The sequence below is a fragment of the Triticum urartu genome, chromosome 5 (genome assembly GCF_003073215.2).
Source record: "Triticum urartu cultivar G1812 chromosome 5, Tu2.1, whole genome shotgun sequence".
Taxonomy (NCBI): Eukaryota; Viridiplantae; Streptophyta; class Magnoliopsida; order Poales; family Poaceae; genus Triticum; species Triticum urartu.
In genome coordinates, this window is record NC_053026.1 from 362,087,237 (window position 1) to 362,104,739 (window position 17,503).

General features: G+C 43.2%; 1 protein-coding gene across 2 annotated transcripts; it reads left to right on the plus strand.

The window, feature by feature from the left end:
• Nucleotides 1-9,035: 9,035 nt before the first annotated feature.
• On the plus strand, nt 9,036-17,186 carry LOC125509032 (protein NEDD1-like). Of its 2 annotated transcripts, XM_048673886.1 has the most exons (11): nt 9,253-9,376; nt 10,071-10,122; nt 10,723-10,835; nt 11,401-11,661; nt 11,781-11,885; nt 12,911-12,976; nt 13,061-13,282; nt 14,290-14,817; nt 15,168-15,749; nt 15,833-16,015; nt 16,847-17,186. In XM_048673886.1, exons 4-11 carry the CDS (start codon nt 11,548-11,550, stop codon nt 16,955-16,957), a joined length of 1,911 nt encoding a protein of 636 aa, XP_048529843.1. In that variant the 5' UTR covers nt 9,253-9,376; nt 10,071-10,122; nt 10,723-10,835; nt 11,401-11,547; the 3' UTR covers nt 16,958-17,186. The 2 variants fall into 2 exon arrangements, with proteins under 2 accessions (XP_048529841.1, XP_048529843.1); XM_048673884.1 differs by lacking the exon at nt 10,071-10,122 and having other exon boundaries at nt 9,036-9,376.
• Nucleotides 17,187-17,503: the final 317 nt, after the last annotated feature.

A 17,503-nucleotide genomic window follows, 5' to 3' on the forward strand; every position in this document is an offset into this window, starting at 1 on the left:
CTTACCCATAAGCTTAAATAGTCTTGATCGCGAGGGTGCGAGATTGCTGAGTCCCCGTGACTCACAGATACTTCCAAAACCAGCTTGCAGGTGCCGATGAGACCGTGCAGATGACGCAACCAAGCTCAGGAGGAGCTCGATGAAGACTTTGTCCTTTGTGTTGTTTCGTTCTAGTTGATCAGCAGTGGAGCCCAGTTGGGGTCGATCGGGGACCTTTGTCGCTTTTGGGGTTCTTCTTTTATTTTGGTTCCGTAGTCGGACCTTGAGTGTATTTGGATGAGGTAATGCTTTATTTATGTAATTGTGTGAAGTGGCGATTGTAAGCCAACTATGGATCTCTTTCCCTTATGTATTACATGGGTTGTGTGAAGATTACCTCACTTGCGACATATGCCTTCAATGCGATTATGCCTCTAAGTCGTGCCTCGACACGTGGGAGCTATAGTCGCATCGAGGGCGTTACAAGTTGGTAATCAGAGCCTTCCCCGACCTTAGGAGCCCCCACTGATTGATCGTTTTTAGTAGCCGAGTAGTGTCTAGAAAAATGTTTTGAGTCATTTAGGAATTATATATCGGAGAGTTTAGGAATTCTTTTTACTTCCCAGTCTCCTCATCGCTCTGGTAAGGCATCCTGACGTAGAGTTTTGACTCTTCTCTTCTCAAATTTCACTAATTTTTTATTTTTTTTAGGATCACGTGGGTATCTTGGAATCGTTCCGATGGCTTATGATGAGAACATTGTCTTGGTGCCTCCTGTCAGGGGTTTAGTGGAAGTGTCCCGGGGAGTTGAGCTCTGAGGTGTTGTCGTCATAATTTTATCGTTGCAGTTCTGGAATACCTTTGTTTAGTACGCCGACATCGAAAATCTCTTTTATGCAGTTCGTTGGTGAGATAACCTCGACGCCACCCAGTACTGGGGCGGTAGTTCGGGAGTATCGCCATAACTTGTATAACGGATGTTTTTCGAAGGTTGAGGTAGATGATTTCCGAAGTTTTTCTTGGTTATGTGTTGAAGGATGGATACAGCTGGATGTAGGATTTGCTAGTTTGGGTGAGATATTATGCTTCCCCTGTATCCCCAACACCTGATTGCATAACCGGAAAATTTCGAGAGTTTCATAGGTGGGAATTCAAGTAGCTCTTAGGATATCTTTCCAACAGATGTATGATATGAAATTGGGGTTCGACGTCTAGTGGTCCGCCTATGCACGGTCGGTTTTACAGTGGTCTCGTTGTGTCTTAAAGAGTCCTTGGCTATACCGACTCGGGGACGCTTCGTATGTCATGTGCACTGCCTTGTACATGATGGTGTTGTACGGTCGAGCCCGTGTAGGCCCCACCACGAAAACTTCGGACGAATTCTCTATCATATGTTTGTTCTGGCTTATTCTGCAAGCCCATCCTTGTTTTGTTTTGAGTTGTGGTATTCGAGTTGCTTCGAAGTCAAATGTTGATTCCATACCTTTTCTTAAATGTTGTTCTCATATTTCTATGTGAATACCAATCCTTCTTGGTCATCAAGATTGTCTTTGTCAATCCTTTTAACCGGTGTGCTTCTCTTCAAGTGGATCCGATCACTTCAACATTCGCATGATCAACTCAAGTCTTCTCAACGGCGCTCGTTTCATCCATCTCCAAGTTGTCTTTCTTTTTCCCACCCTCCCTCCCTTTTTGTTTCTTCGAGGACCCAGATTTCTTCATCGGGTATCCATTCAACTCATGTGAAGTCACTCCATTCTTTTTCGTCAATATTCTTACCCGGTGGTTCTCAGGGAGATGTTCTACTAGTTCGTCATTCTTCATTCTTTTCTTCTCCGATGGAACCAATTCAAGCTTTTGGTGTTGATCATATCCTTTTTCCTCATTTCAAATACCTTTTCTTACCGGTGCACCTCTTTATCATTCACCTCTCGCTATTCAATTATTCCGGTGTGCTCAAGATATCTCGAAGATTCATGTTTTCCACTCTGCTTTTGTTCAAGATCTTTCGAGGTTGTTATCTCATTCAAGTCATTTAATTCAACCAGTGCAATCTATCTTTTAAATCATTCAACGGTGTTTATTTTGAGTGGGCCCTAACCCACAGGTCTTTTTCCAGGATCTTACCTGACTCTTCTTATTTTCCCGGAGTTATTCTCAAATTCTTTTCAAAGTTTGACGTAAGAATGAATTATCATCAATCGAACGTATTTCTCCAAGATCTTTCAAATTCTTTTCATTGTTGGCTCAACCTCTTCGTTTGATTCTTCCGGAGTACCTAAATAATTCATGGCGGTGTTTCTCGTCGTAATTCTCAGATATTGAAGACCGAAGAAGAGTTTCCCTTTAATCTTGCTCCATTCTCTTCAAGATTCATGGTGCTAGCTTGTTGCCATCCTCTCATAATTATTTTCGATTGTGAGAATTCTTTTCAACCATCCGGAGTAATTCAAAGTATTTTCAGTTTGATTATCCGGAGCCCATCATCGAAGATTTATTCATTCTCAGTTTGCAGTTATCATTCTCCGATCTTACCGGTGCCTCGTTCAAGTGATCTTTAATCGGCTTGTGCTCTCTTCATTCTCATGTATCTAGATTGTCTCATGTATCTTCGTTCATTTCACTATTCTTCCCGGTGTTTCTTTGTCTTCTCTTAATTCATTTTCAATTCGTACGGTGGTTCGTTCAAGATTTTTTCTTCTTTCTTATCATATCAATTCATTTGTTGTTCCAATCCTACCGGTGGTTCGTTGAAGACCTTCTCAAGTTTTGTTATATCTCTTTTAATCCTTTTTACGAGAATAAGTGATATGCCAAATCCGTTGATTGTCATCAATTTAAATTGTTGAAGGATACGCATGACATAATTCTTATTCTTGTTTCATCCAAATGATTAATTCCTTATTCCGGAGGTGCATCATATCACATTCTTGGTTCGAGATGCTTTATCTTTTCTTCCCAAGAGTTCCAAGCTTTTGCAATTACATCTCCACGGAGGTCCATCTAAAGCATTGCAAGGATTCACCTTGTGTTTTCAATTTCTCTTTCTTTTCATTCCTTTTGTTTAACGGAGTTCTTCATGGAGGCTCTACATGATGGTTCATCAAGGATTTAATTCCTTCTCCAAATTTTTCATTGAGATTCTCTTCTAAGAAGTTCTAGTTTTCTTCTTCTTGCTATCCGGAGTGCAATTCTTTCTTCCATATTATTGGAGGTGGTATTATGTCATTTTGATAATTTGAGTTCATGTTTCATGATTCACAAGTTATCAAGAATGAGGTAGTTTAAATCCATCAATCTCGTCATTGGAGTTATCTTGGGTTATATTTCACCTAAAGCTTTCCTTTAAGGATTGTCGCTCTCATGGTGTTTATCAATGATCCAATTTCTTCATTTATCCTTTCCGGTGCGATATACTTTCTCGTCTCTTTGTTCATATCAATACAATTCTTTTCCCGTGAGTGGCAGGTTGTCACCTCATAATTTGAGATGTACTCCATAAGACCATATCAAGTTTATTCTTTCGTTGTTGGCTTTCCAATAACTCCGTTCGACCCTTCTCCTTAAGATGCCTTTTCAAACTCTTTTGTGGCAGAAGTTGGCATTTTCTTCAACATTCTTTTATTTCAATTATCTATCTTCTATTTCTTCTCCCGGAGGCATTGTGTTGCTGCTCTCTTCAAACCTTCTTCTTGCTCTTGTCAAGAGCATGTTCTTTTCTTGGTTTATCCATTTAACCGGAGTGTTGTGCCCTTTTGCTCAAGTTCTTTTTGCCTTATCAAGTCTCGCATCTCTTCCCAACCGGAGCGCTATACGAATTTGTTCTTCTTTGTTCCTCCTTCCTATTGGTGTGTTTTCAATTTTGTTCATCCCCATTGTATTCTTTCCTCGAAATGGCTTAACCTTTTCAAGGTTCGTGGTTTCACTCGTTTGTCAAAGAAGCAACTTAGTTTTACCTCTTCTCTTTCTCCTCCGTTTTTCCCTCCGGTGCCATTCTAGATCTCGGGACGAGATCCTCTCGTAGTAGTGGAGTGTTGTAACGCCCCGAGACCGATGTGCCAGGTGTCATTCAGTTATTCGCCGTTGTTGCCTTGTCATTGCTTGCGTGTCATGCATTGCATATCATGTCATCATGCACATTTCATTTGCATACGTGATCGTCTCATGCATCCGAGCATTTTTCTCGTTGTCCGTTTTGCATTCCGGCGCTTCGTTCTCCTCCGGTGTCCTTTTCTACCTTTCTTTCTTGTGTGGGGGTTAAACATTTCCGGATTGGACCGAGACTTGCCAAGCGGCCTTGGTTTACTACCGGTAGACCGCCTGTCAAGTTTCGTATCATTTGGACTTCGTTTGATACTCCAACGGTTAACCGAGGGACCGAGAAGGCCTCGTGTGTGTTGCAGCCCAACACCCTTTCAATTTGGCCCAAAACCCACCTAACTCTGCTCCATCATCTAGAGCATTCGATCACGATCGCGTGGTCGAAAACCGCACCTTATTTGGACTCTCCTAGCTCCCTCTACCTATAAAAGAGCACTCCTCCCCGAAATTTCGGATCAATTCGCGGATGAAACCCTAGATCCAACTCCCTCCGCGCCGCCGGACGTTTCTTCCCGCGCCGGACATGTCCGCTGCCTCCGCCACCTCACTCCGCCCAATAGGGTCGCGACACGTCACCAGATCCAGCCGCCCCAGCCACTCCAGACGCGCCACATGGCATCGCCGGCTCCCTCCACCGCGCCACCCGGAGGAGCCCAGATCCGGCCCTCCCCGGGCCCGGATCTCCGCTCCTCGCGCCTGCTTCACAGCGCCGCCCACGCCGAAGCACTGCGCCGCCGCCTCCCCGATCCTTGTCGCCGGCGCCGACCATCATCGCCGAGCCCCGCTGACCTCAGGAACAGGTCCCGCAGCCTCGGCCTCCGCTCCCCGCGCCCGGAACCGGCAGGTCTCCGCCGTCCCTCGTCGTCATCGCCATCGGGCGCCGCCGCCCCTGCCTCCCCGATCTGATCGGGATCGAGGGAGACGAGCGCGCCCCCGTTGACCGCCCACTGGGCCTCCTCCCCGCCTTCCGGCCCAGCGCAGCGCCCCCGCCTCGGCCTGCCTCCTCCTCCAACCTGGGCCGAAGCCCACTGGGTGAGGCCTCCCCAGCGCCTCTGTTTTTTCCTTCCTACTGTTGGGCCAGTTCCTGTTTCGGCCCGCATGTGTTTTTTTTTCAGCGCCTGGGATTTTCCCATTTATCCAGAGTTTGCCAGTTTTACAGATTAGTCCCCCTAGTTCATGCATTTAATAACTCACTAACCGTGCGTCGGATTAAAATGTTTTATATATGAAACTTGCTCAGAATTTTGTGTAGATTAATAATATCCAACTTTCATCTATGTTTGAAAGGTTAAAAATGTTGTTTTCATTAATTTGCTCCTATGCCATGTTAAAATGATTTATTTCATAACTAAATAACCGTAACTCTGAATTTAATAAACTTTATATGTAATTGGGGTGGAAAAATGCCTAGTTTAACATAGTGGCCTTACTTTGCATGTTTAACAACTCTAAAATATGGTTTAGGGCAGAACAGGACCAAACCTAATATATGCATATGAGGAGTTTCCGGACTTGTTGTTTTGTTGTTCCGGCCTCATTTTAAACTTGCCTAGATTAGATAGTTTCATCTTGTGACACCTCTTGCCATGCTAACAACATTTAATCTTGTTGGGTACATAAACAAGAGAGAACTAAATAAGTCATGTGGTGTTTTCTTCAATATGCAACTCCGTTGCATAATGAGCTCCACTTAATTTGTAGGATTGTTTGTGCACTTTGCCATGCCATGCATATTTAAACCGAACATGCATCATACTTGGTTGTGCATCATGCCATGACTATGTGATGGTTGTTTACTATGTTGTTTGCTTCTTTCCGGTGTTGCTTCTTCGGATTGTTTCCGGTAACGTCGCGTTTGTGAGGATCCGTTCGTCTACGTCCGTTTATCTTCTTCATGGACTCGTTCTTCTTCCTTGCGGGATTTCAGGCAAGATGATCATACCCTCGAAATCACTACTATCTTTGCTATGCTAGTTTGCTCGCTCTTTGCTATGCCAATGCTACGATGCCTACCATTTGATTGTCAGCCTCCCAAATTGCCATGTCAAACCTCTAACCCACCATGTCCTAGCAAACCGTTGATTGGCTATGTTACCGCTTTGCTCAGCCCCTCTTATAGCGTTGCTAGTTGCAGGTGAAGATTGGAGGCGTTCCTTGTTGGAGCATTTATTTACTTGTTGGGATATCACGATATATCTTATTTAATTAATGCATCTATATACTTGGTAAAGGATGGAAGGCTCGGCCTTATGCCTGGTGTTTTGTTCCACTCTTGCCGCCCTAGTTTCTGTCATATCGGTGTTATGTTCCCGGATTTTGCATTCCTTACGCGGTTGGGTTATAATGGGAACCCCTTGACAGTTCGCTTTGAATAAAACTCCTCCAGCAAGGCCCAACCTTGGTTTTACCATTCGCCACCTAGCCTTTTCCCTTGGGAGTCGCGCATCCCGAGGGTCATCTTATTTTAATCCCCCCCGGGCCAGTGCTTGTCTAAGTGTTGGTCCGAACTAGAGTCCTTTGCAGCGCCACCTTGGGGAAACTTGAGGGCTAGTTTTAGTTGTACGGAGCGCTCATCCGGTGTTGCCCTGAGAACGAGATATGTGCAGCTCCTATCAGGATGTCGGCGCATCGGGCGGTCTTGCTGGACTTGTTTTACCATTGTCGAGGATGTCTTGAAGAACCGAGATACCGAGTCTGATCGGAACGTCTCGGGAGGAGGTCTATTCCTTCGTTGACCGTGAGAGCTTGTCATGGGCTAAGTTGGGACACCCCTGCACGGATTTGAACTTTCGAAAGCCGTGCCCGCGGTTATGGGCAGATGGGAATTTGTTAACGTCCGGTTGTAGAAAACCTGAACTTGACCTTAATTAAAATGCATCAACCGCGTGTGTTACCGTGATGGTCTCTTTCCGGCGGAGTCCGGGAAGTGAACACGGTGTTGGAGTTATGCTTGACGTAGGTTGCTATAGGATCACTTCTTGATCATAGTTTCTCGACCACGCTTTGCCTTCTCTTCTCGCTCTCTTTTGCGAATATGTTAGCCACCATATATGCTAGTCGCTTGCTGCAGCTCCACCTCATACCTTTACCTTACCCATAAGCTTAAATAGTCTTGATCGCGAGGGTGCGAGATTGCTGAGTCCCCGTGACTCACAGATACTTCCAAAACCAGCTTGCAGGTGCCGATGAGACCGTGCAGATGACGCAACCAAGCTCAGGAGGAGCTCGATGAAGACTTTGTCCGTTGTGTTGTTTCGTTCTAGTTGATCAGCAGTGGAGCCCAGTTGGGGTCGATCGGGGACCTTTGTCGCATTTGGGGTTCTTCTTTTATTTTGGTTCCGTAGTCGGACCTTGAGTGTATTTGGATGAGGTAATGCTTTATTTATGTAATTGTGTGAAGTGGCGATTGTAAGCCAACTATGGATCTCTTTCCCTTATGTATTACATGGGTTGTGTGAAGATTACCTCACTTGCGACATATGCCTTCAATGCGATTATGCCTCTAAGTCGTGCCTCGACACGTGGGAGCTATAGTCGCATCGAGGGCGTTACACTCACACACCACATCGACGGCGTCGGTGGTGATCCCCTTCGTCGTCGTGCGAGAGGCGGAGAAGCAGGTAGGCGGATTGGATCTGACATGTGACATCCATGGCGGCTTCCATCGTTTTGTTGTACACGGGCATGATGTGACGGGCCTGAGTCGCCTCCTCCATTCACTGTCGACGGCCGCCGATGGGCCGATGACCTTCAACGCTTTTATTATTTGATGCGGTTTTGCACCAGAGGAGGTGCTGCCTCTCACTGAGGTGGTGTTGTGTGTGTGGGGGGGGGGTTGTTGCTCGCGGAGGTGCCGCTGCCGGAGGAAGTATTGTTGCTATCTAGAGGCACGGCAGAGGAGGAGTTGTTGTTGTTGGCATAGGCGGTGCGCTAGAGGCGGAGCTGCTGCCCGGAGAGGATCGAAGAGGTCGGCAGCTTCGTCTTTCCACCTGTTCCCCACTAACGAGCGGCTTGTGCAGGTGTCTGGGAAGGAGTTTCCACTGCTCCAGTGGTATGCATGCTCACTCTGCTTTTATTGATTGCTTCTCCTCCTCCTTCTCCTAGGTTTTGGCTCTAGTGGCATCAACGATGTGGGCGATTCCGCATTGGACTAAGGTCTCCGGCCTTTCCCTACCTCGATGATATCCAATCCGATGCCGACGTTAGATGTTGCCTCATTAGTTGGCTCTCTTGAATCTTGGCAATTGAAGTGTCAATCAAGGAGAGCCATTTGTTGAATCTCTTATTTTTTGCATTTCTAGAATAGCGTTGGAGCCGGGACACACATTTCTACCCGAGTTCCAACAACAAAACAAATATTGTCCAGTCTAGCGAGAGCGCGAACCGCACACAAACATGAGCTGCTATACCGAATCCCCTATTGGTGTGACGACTTTGGTATCTTTTTTTCGATTTGTTCGTTGACATGGTCTAGTTTCTTCCCGCCCCTTTGAACCGGTGATGAAGAAGGGTAAGATTGCATGGGTTGATGCCTTAACCAATGTCCCTTCAACGATTTCTAGATCTCGCTTAAAGTGACAAGTGACTAATGTGGTCTTCAAAACCTAGTATGACAAAGGCATTCACATATGTTCATTTTCTTTGCTGCCGGTTTAGTGCAATTTTCAATTTTCGGTGGACAGCGTACTATCGAAGGAAGAAGATGACCAACATAATTTTCGATGTAATTTTTTGTATTGATCATTTTGTGTCAAATTATCTTTTTTCTATCTATCGTAATTAGCTGTTTTTCTTAATAATTATCAAATCTAATATGCGATTTGGGTGTATTTTGTAGAAAAACCCATAGATCCAAACACACCCAAACAAAACTTGTCGAAAGAAGCGGCCGCCTCCAGCGTGGCAGCCGGCAGGGGAACCTTGGAATGCACACTAGCGAGAGGCCGGCCCCAACGTCACCAACCGGTTCAGTTCAATCCAGCAAAAACAATTTCAATTTCAAATTTCCTCCTCCTCCTCCTCCTCCGCCGCAGCCGCACCCACCAGCGCCAAACCCCCACGGGAGCCGGCCACGGGCCCAAACCCTAACGAAATCCGCAGGCCGCCGCCGTCCCCCGTCCAGCCCGGTGCCCGGATCCGATGGGGTTCGTGGATCCGGCGGCGCCGCTGCTCGCCACGTGCGGCGGCGACACGGTGAAGCTCTTCGACGTCACGGTGGAGTCCGGCGACCCCTGCGTCCTCGCCTACTCCCCCGCTCCCGGCCACCCCGTCAACGCCGTCAAGTGGAACCACACCAGTCAGTAACCATCTCCCTCCCCCCAGCTCGCTCGCTGCCCTCTCTCACCCCCGTTCTCAGATCTCCCCAATTCGCTTGCTTTGCGTCTACGCGAGGATCTTCGTGTGCGAGCTAGAGCTTCGATCCTTTCGTCGTGTCTTGCGTGCCATCAGCCTCTAGCGTTGTCACCGAGTTTTCAATCTTTTGGGACGGTAATATAAGTTATTTGCCTAAATTTCTCATCCTATAGACCCAGGATCAAAATGTAGCTCATATGCTTCCTAACGGTATGTGGACGGGATAAACAAAAGGTATTTTGGAGATATCAACATTGATGGATGGATCTACTCGGTTTGCCAACAGTAATTTTTGTTGTTTGTAAGAGCTCTGTTTGCTCGAAAGACAATAACTGACGAAGAAATAGTATCAGTACTGTTGCATCTCATGATATACACAACAACAGATACTTTTCCGAGTATTATTATATTTATAATTACACACTCCATTACTATCAGCTGCCTATTGATGCATGATTACAGTGATTATACAACCACTATTTTCTGCTATAGTGATGAGCTAGTCTGCAGTTTCATTTCACTTGGCTTGTTCCATAGACCTTGCATTTTGCATTTCTATGCACGTGAATTTGGGTTGTGTTCATGGTTGCTGGTTTCTTTGCAGTGCAATTCTTATAATAGCTCCTTGTAATTCCTAGGTCCTGTTTGAGAGGGATATCATCCTGCAGAAGCTAGCTTCTGTAAAGAAAGGTAGTGGAGAGGTTCTTCACCTTCCTTGTACGTTGAACCCTAGAAGACACATTTGAGGAGTTGCCACATCTTTTTTAGATGAGTTTGGAGTCCCCCCAGATAGGGCCTTGAAATAGCATATTATCTGTTCCGTAGGAAAGCTATTCCTAGGTCCTGTTGATTTTGCAAATTATTTGTTTAGTCATGTGGCATTACTTGTAGTACAACAACCTCGAGCAATCAAACTAAAATTTTAACTTCCAATCTTCCCATGATCAATTGTCATGGTCTGTAGTTGTTTTTGTTGTTGTTGTAGGAGGTTGGCAAGATGCAGTGTGCATCCTTCATGCCCTTTTTTGGTTTTGTATTAAATCTCAATGAAGTATACATAATGCATATTAGGGAAAACATGATATCTATAAAGTTATAACGATGTTCTTGTATTTTAATCTTAGTGCAATGTTTGTTATGTCACTCTTGAGTCTAATGATGTGTTTCCTGAATTGACTAAGTTTTCTTACAAGAAGTTTAAACTCATTATCTTAATGAAATGGTTCCATAATCTAATTGCATAATGAATCTAAGTAATAACACCAACTCATTGCCGTATTAAACCTGCAGATCTAATCGTAGCAAGTGCTGGGGATGATAAAAAGATCTCATTGTGGCATAAAAAGGGTCAAAATGTAGGACAGCTACCGACATCAACTGTTGATCGTGGGGATGACATTGAGGTATCAGTGCATTCTTATGATTTTGTGCTCACGTCTTTAACTGTCAGACATGTGTGGTAGTCATTTTCATGTAACATTCTGTTGCTAATTCGTGTAGCAGTTCCAATTTCGTCTGTCATTTATTTGTATGACAGGCCTGCAGTTTCAGCTGCCTGTCCATTGATGTTGTTGCATAGGTATCTTGTTGCTTCAAATGAGCAGTTTGGTAATACAACCAAAAGGTGTACCTAATATTGTTTGCTCTGGCAGCAATGCAACAACCAGACTTACAGTGATACTGATACCTTTTATAGCATTGTTTCTGTTACTGGCTTGTTCTATTATATACCCATGATGTAAGTTTAAAAGCATGCTTGTTTTTTTTCTGCCTCTTTACTCTACAAAAACAGCTTTATTTTACTCTCTAACTTGAAATACGGTAATGGGGCTTTCACTTATTTTCTCATACCCCATGATATGTACCAGCTGCCTTTCTGTACTAGACAATCGGCCGATGACATCTTGAATATATTATTTCCTATATATAAGCTGGGGCTGAGCACGACAAATTGTATTTTCTTGGCAGGAATCCATATATTCCATCAGTTTTAGCAACAAAGGTTCTCGATATCTTTGTTCTGGTGGGAGTGGCCATATTGTTAGGATATGGGATTTGCAACGGAAGAGATGTATCAAATGGCTAAGTGGTCACACTGACACCATTACTGGTGTAATGTATAACTGCAAAGATGAACATTTGGCATCAATAAGCATGAAGGGCGACCTGATTCTTCACAATCTTGCTTCTGGAGCACGTGCTGCTGAACTTAGTGATCCAAATGGACAGGTAATATATATATTTTTTGTAAATGACAATGCCTCACAGTATGCTCTAGCTATACTGGAATTCTGGAAATTTTGATTCTGACCTTATGAGCTTTCTTTTATTTTTTTCTGCAAGGCCAGGTTTTGAGAGTGCTCGATTATTCACGTAATAGTAGGCATATATTGGCGACAGCAGGCGATGATGGTTCTGTGCATCTTTGGGATACAACCGCGAGGACTCCAAAGGTAAGCAATATTGCCTTGGTAACTAGTTAGGTTCTACCTGTTATTCTAGTGTTCACCCTATGACATGGGTGTTCCCATTTTGTTGTATTTAATGCCAAAGTAGAATGCAGAATTGAGATAGCAAAAATATGTGAAAAGGGAAAGTTGAGTTTCAATACCTCTCTAAACTTTGAATGTATGCTTGCCGACAACGTGTATTATAGATCATTTTCCTTTCTTGCACTTCAATCATCTTTTTCTGAAGAACAATGAACGTACATTTCATCCTCAGCTTCCTTTGCAGTCTGTCCCTTTGTGATGATGATTTTGATATGAAAGTTATGTTGCCGTATCGCCTTATCTGAGATTCTCTTCATTTCTTGGAGAAACTTCTGACAGGAGCTTCATTTGAAGTTTCAAGTTTGACAAGTTAGATTGAAGGAAACTGATGCAGATACACCTAGGATTTTTGTAGTATTTAGCAAAGCTGAGATCAAGATTCACTATTTGTTGATTGACATCTTCTATATCTAAATAACTAGCCCCCACTAACCTATTTCTCTCAACATTCAAGCATGCCACCTCATCACACAACATGCATGGAGAGGGCCCACCCTCACTAACCTATTTCTTTAAACATGCAAGCATGCCACATTATCATGCAACATGCATGGGAAAAGACTCACCTCAACATGCAAACATGCATGGGAATTTCCATCCTATCGTGATATTTATATTTAATAAATAGTATACAACTGTACAATAATCAAACACAATAAGTCGTATGTATTTTCAGTTCTAGCTCTCCAAATATTCATGTTTCATACAAGGAATCTCATTGAAATAAGTTGCAAACTATCCCGCAACAACGTGCGGGGTATCATCTAGTTAGTAAAACTGCTTGCTTCACTGTTTAGTGTAAAAGGTTGAGATTAGTTATGTGAACTGTTCTTGCTGTTTATGACTTGATGTGTTAACCCGGATTTATCATGGTGTATTTGTGCTTTCTTCAATGCTACTCTTGAATCGACTAATGCCTTGTGCAGGTCTCATGGCTGAAGCAACATTCTGCACCCACAAGTGGTGTTTGTATCTCACCCTCCAGTGACAAGGTTTATTTTAGTATTATGCTTGGCGTTTGAAGTTTGATTTTTTTACTGGCCATAAATAATCTTTATCATATTTGGTTCATTTAGATAATTGCTACAGTTGGCCTCGATAAGAAGCTATACACACTCGATTCTGCATCAAGAAGAGCAACACACACTATTCCTCATGATGCCCCTTTCTCATCATTGGCATATAATGATGATGGCACAATATTGGCAGCTGGCACAAATAGTGGGCGTGTGGTATTCTATGATGTTCGGGGCAAACCCCAGCCATTGACAATTCTTCGTGCATACAATAGCTCAGAGGTGGGGAACCTTACATGTCTCTTTTCCTCATTGGTGCCCTGCGATTTATTGTTTACATAGAAATGCTGTTCTCTGGTGGATATATGTACACATATTAGTGCAACACTTCCAGTTGTATAAAAGTATGCCAACTACCACTGTTCAATATTTTATTAGTTCAGCGCAGATGATTAACAAAAGCGCTGCCTCTGGTTATAGCGTATGCTGCACCATAATAAGAGAACAAATTGTTCATTCCTTTTGAAAATAGAAACCTGCATGGAGATGGAATTGTATGAACAATGTTGCTGGTCAAATTTAATAAACTTAATATTAACAATAGCATTTCTACTTCTTAGTCTATGCTTAAATGTTATTTCTAACTCTCATATTGTATGTAAATCTGTAAAACAACAACAACAACAACAACATAGCCTTTGGTCCCAAACAAGTTGGGGTAGGCTAGAGGTGAAACCCATAAGATGTCGCGACCAACTCATGGCTCTGGCACATGGATATCAAGCTTCCACGCACCCCTGTCCATAGCTAGTTCTTTGGTGATACTCCAATCCTTCAGGTCTCTCTTAACGGACTCCTCCAATGGCATTCTCCGCACGCTTTAGCCGTCCGCTATGCACTGGAGTTCCTGGAGGCCTGTGCCGAATATGCCCAAACCATCTCAGACGATGTTGGACAAGCTTCTCTTCAATTGGTGCTACCCCAACTCTAGCTCGTATATCATCATTTTGTAAATCTGTAAAACATGTTTCGCAAATCAATTCGCTATTTTGTTCTTGTGCGCTCAATGTTGGGAATAATATTAGTGACTTTCATATATTTTATAATTTTGTTATGCTTGCACAGAAATTTATGCACTTTGCAGAGTCCCTGTTTGTGAAATTTGATAGCTTCCTAGTTAAACAAGGTTAAAAGACTGCCATGGGCTTTGATGTGTAACTGTTTAACAAGTTCCATTATATCTGCTCTCTTGAGTTGTTTAACATTTTCGAATTTACATTGCTTTCCAGGCTGTGACAAGTTTATGCTGGCAACGGGCAAAGCCTGTCATTGTTAGCGAGAACAGTTCTTCAGAAGTTGCCCTTCTGGGGGGAACTAGTGAAGATTCTATTCTTATGCCAGATCCTTTGCCTTCAGCAACACCTTCAACTTTTCCATCTGGAGCAGGCATTACGAGTCTTCGCTCTTCTTTGACAGGGAACACAAGTGGATTTCTTTCCACTTCAAAATCTTCTACTGCAGAGGAAACTCCATATAGGGCCCGTCCATTGTCTGGTGGACCATTATCAAAGCTACAGGCTCCTCGTGGCAACTTCAGTATAAAGGATGATATGGATGTATTTTCTCCACTTGTTGATGTCCAGCCTTTCACACCATCCAGCAACAGCTGGTGGGATGAGCACGGGAGTGATGAAGCAAAAAAAGATGATAAATCTGGAGATAAGAAATTATCAGCAACTAGGAAGTTCCAGTATATGGAAGGGAACAGTGAGCCACATCCAATCTCGGACTGGAGGTCTAATTCCGTTTCAAGACAGGTTTCTTTCTTCTGGAAAACCTATTATTGTTTCGACCACTACAAATCTGTTGTCAGATTTTTTACCATGGCAAATCGAACGTTTTTCATGACAAATTATGCGCTCTGAGGATGGCAGGTTCAGTTGGCGAGCATGACAAATCTGCCTCAGTTCAGTTTTTGTCAGAAAATTGCCGTGCTTGCAAGCTAAATTTACCATCATCGTGCCAATATAAATTGCCATGAAAAACGTCAGATTTGCCATGCCTAAAAATTTGACGTCAGATTTGTAGTGTTTTCATATTATTTTCACTGTCTCTGTTCTCTGTCATCTCAGGATGCCAATTGAGCCTTCTTAACTTTGTTCTGCAGGATGGCGCCTCATCTGCGAGTAGCTCACCCGTGCCATCATGGAAGAGTGAACCATCTATCTCCCCACCAGAATCATCAACTGGAAATGCATTGCCCGACAGGCTAACACATCGTCAACAAATCTCACGCTTTGGGCAATCAGCCTTTCAGACTGGCAGTTTGGCGTTTGCAGGTTTACAGGATTCAGCTTCATCCACCAGTCTCTCATTGAAAGGTTCTCTAACAAGTAACATTTTAATGAACTTACAAAACAAGGGCATCTTGAGCAATGCGCAGTCTTCCCTAGAGACATCATCTGGTAGCCTACAGGCTTCAGTTTCCTCATCCTTTATGTCCAAGACCGTGCCATCGGTGAATTCTGATTTGCCAGGAGCAGCACTTCCCAAATCCGCATGGAAACCCTCAACTTTGACTGATAGATTGAGCACATCCTCTGTTTTTAGTGAAGGGTTAGCTTCAGCATTTGGTTCGCCAAAATCAAAGAAGACTGGAGCAGAAACAAAAGATGAACTGCTTACTAGTCTATTATCAAGACAGGAGGCACCAATGACCTCTTCGTCTGGAAGCCTTCTAGCAAGCAACGTAAGAATTATTTGTTAATTTTTTGACTTAAAAATGTAAACACAACTATTTACTAATGGAGTGTCCATATGCAATTTTATTAGGGGGTGGTGCCACCTCAATTGCCAACCTCAGGTTCGTCAGCTGATCAACAGGGAGCTTCTTCATTCTCCCTTCAGTATGTTCAGCGCATGCTCGAGGAATCTCTAGGATCGGTTCACAAGTCTATACATGAGGATGTGAGAAATCTCCACATTGAACTTCTAAGACAGTTTCACATGCAGGAGGTAAGAAAACTGTAGGTTCTGTTTTGTGTAGTTGCTTTGTGGCCTTGTTCTTTCTTGTTGTCAATTGCAAGCACCACTGTCAGAAATTATCGTTGTTTTTTATTGTGTGGCGTACACTACTGTCCTTGCTAATGGTATCTAGCTGTATCAACCCATGTATCACCATCATCACCTGTTGGTAAATGCAATTCAAAACATCAGCATTCAACATGACAACTTGGCAAACACATGCAGCTCTTGGTATTATCTCAAAATCACCTATATGTAGTTAGCCAAAACAGGATTTTCAACATAGTATACTCTAGAGTTACTGGTATGGCATGCATCATTTTCTTGACCTAGGCAAACTGAACGTTTTCGTGTATTTGGAAACTTGGCCAACTCGTGGCAACAGTCCACTATGCGAGTGATAAGATCCCTGGTGTTTATCGTTCTACCAGTTGCCTTTATTTTAATAATGCATCTTACTACCTCTCTCAGTTTACAGGGCGTGCGCGTGCCCCTAGGTCGTCAATTTGACCGACCTAATACAGGTCATATATTACAAAAAATATATCAATATAAACTTCAGAAGTTCTATTTTCAAACCGTATAATTTTTGTGTTATATAGTTTATATTAAGATGATAAAATTGGTAACCTAGGTATACGCGTAGGACTTGTAAACTGAAACGGAGGTAGTACTATTATTTGGTGCTTTTGTTCCTTTTGACACAATTGTTACTACCAGGTCAGTTCAGCCCATGGAATGGAGAATTTATTAGATTGTTTAGTTGTGCTAGTTAAGTTTAGTACATGTATTTAACATAACGAACTTTTCCGCAACAAGCAGATGGAAACATCTGGCGTTATGAACTTGGTCCTGGAGAAGCTGGAAGGCCTGACCAAGGAAGTGCAGCAACTGAGAAGGGAAAACCAGCAGCTCCGGCATCAGCTTCTCTGATTTGTAGTTCTGGTGATCAATTTGATATCGTTGTCCATTGTGGAAGAGTGCAATCCTCGCTGGATTCCGGGAATGGCTTGGCGTTGGCGACGGCGATTGATTCTTATATTTGGTGTTTGTTTAGTTGATTCTTTTTGGAGCAAGTTTGTCTAGCCCAGGAAATTCATTTTAGACACGGTTGTACATAGCATCTTTCAGTTTAGAAGCATCTTGTTTATTTTTTGTTTTATTGTTTGTTTGCTTGCATATCCCTCAACTTTCTTTCCTTAGGATTCATATGTAGTTTTCATAGGAAAGTTTTCATCCACTCTAACCTTGCGTGAAGATCCTATGTTTTTCTTGCGCACAATCAATCGTCCAAACTAATTGTGTAGTATTGAAAAGACATACTGCTATATTCTCTGTCTATAATTCATGAGAATCAAAGAGACCCTTGGAGAAATCATCTGAACTAGAGAAGCCTTTATATACAGCTGCGATGTTGGTGTGAGCAAACTGATGCATTAATCAAAGAGACCCTTGGAGAAATCATCTGAACTAGAGAAG

Coding starts and splice junctions, on each gene's coding strand:
- LOC125509032 (XM_048673884.1), top strand. CDS start 9,220: ATGGGGTTCGTGGATCCGGCGGCGCCGCTGCTCGCCACGTGCGGCGGC. Junction 10,836..11,400: donor ATCGTGGGGATGACATTGAG/GTATCAGTGCAT, acceptor TTTTCTTGGCAG/GAATCCATATATTCCATCAG. Junction 14,818..15,167: donor CTAATTCCGTTTCAAGACAG/GTTTCTTTCTTC, acceptor TTTGTTCTGCAG/GATGGCGCCTCATCTGCGAG.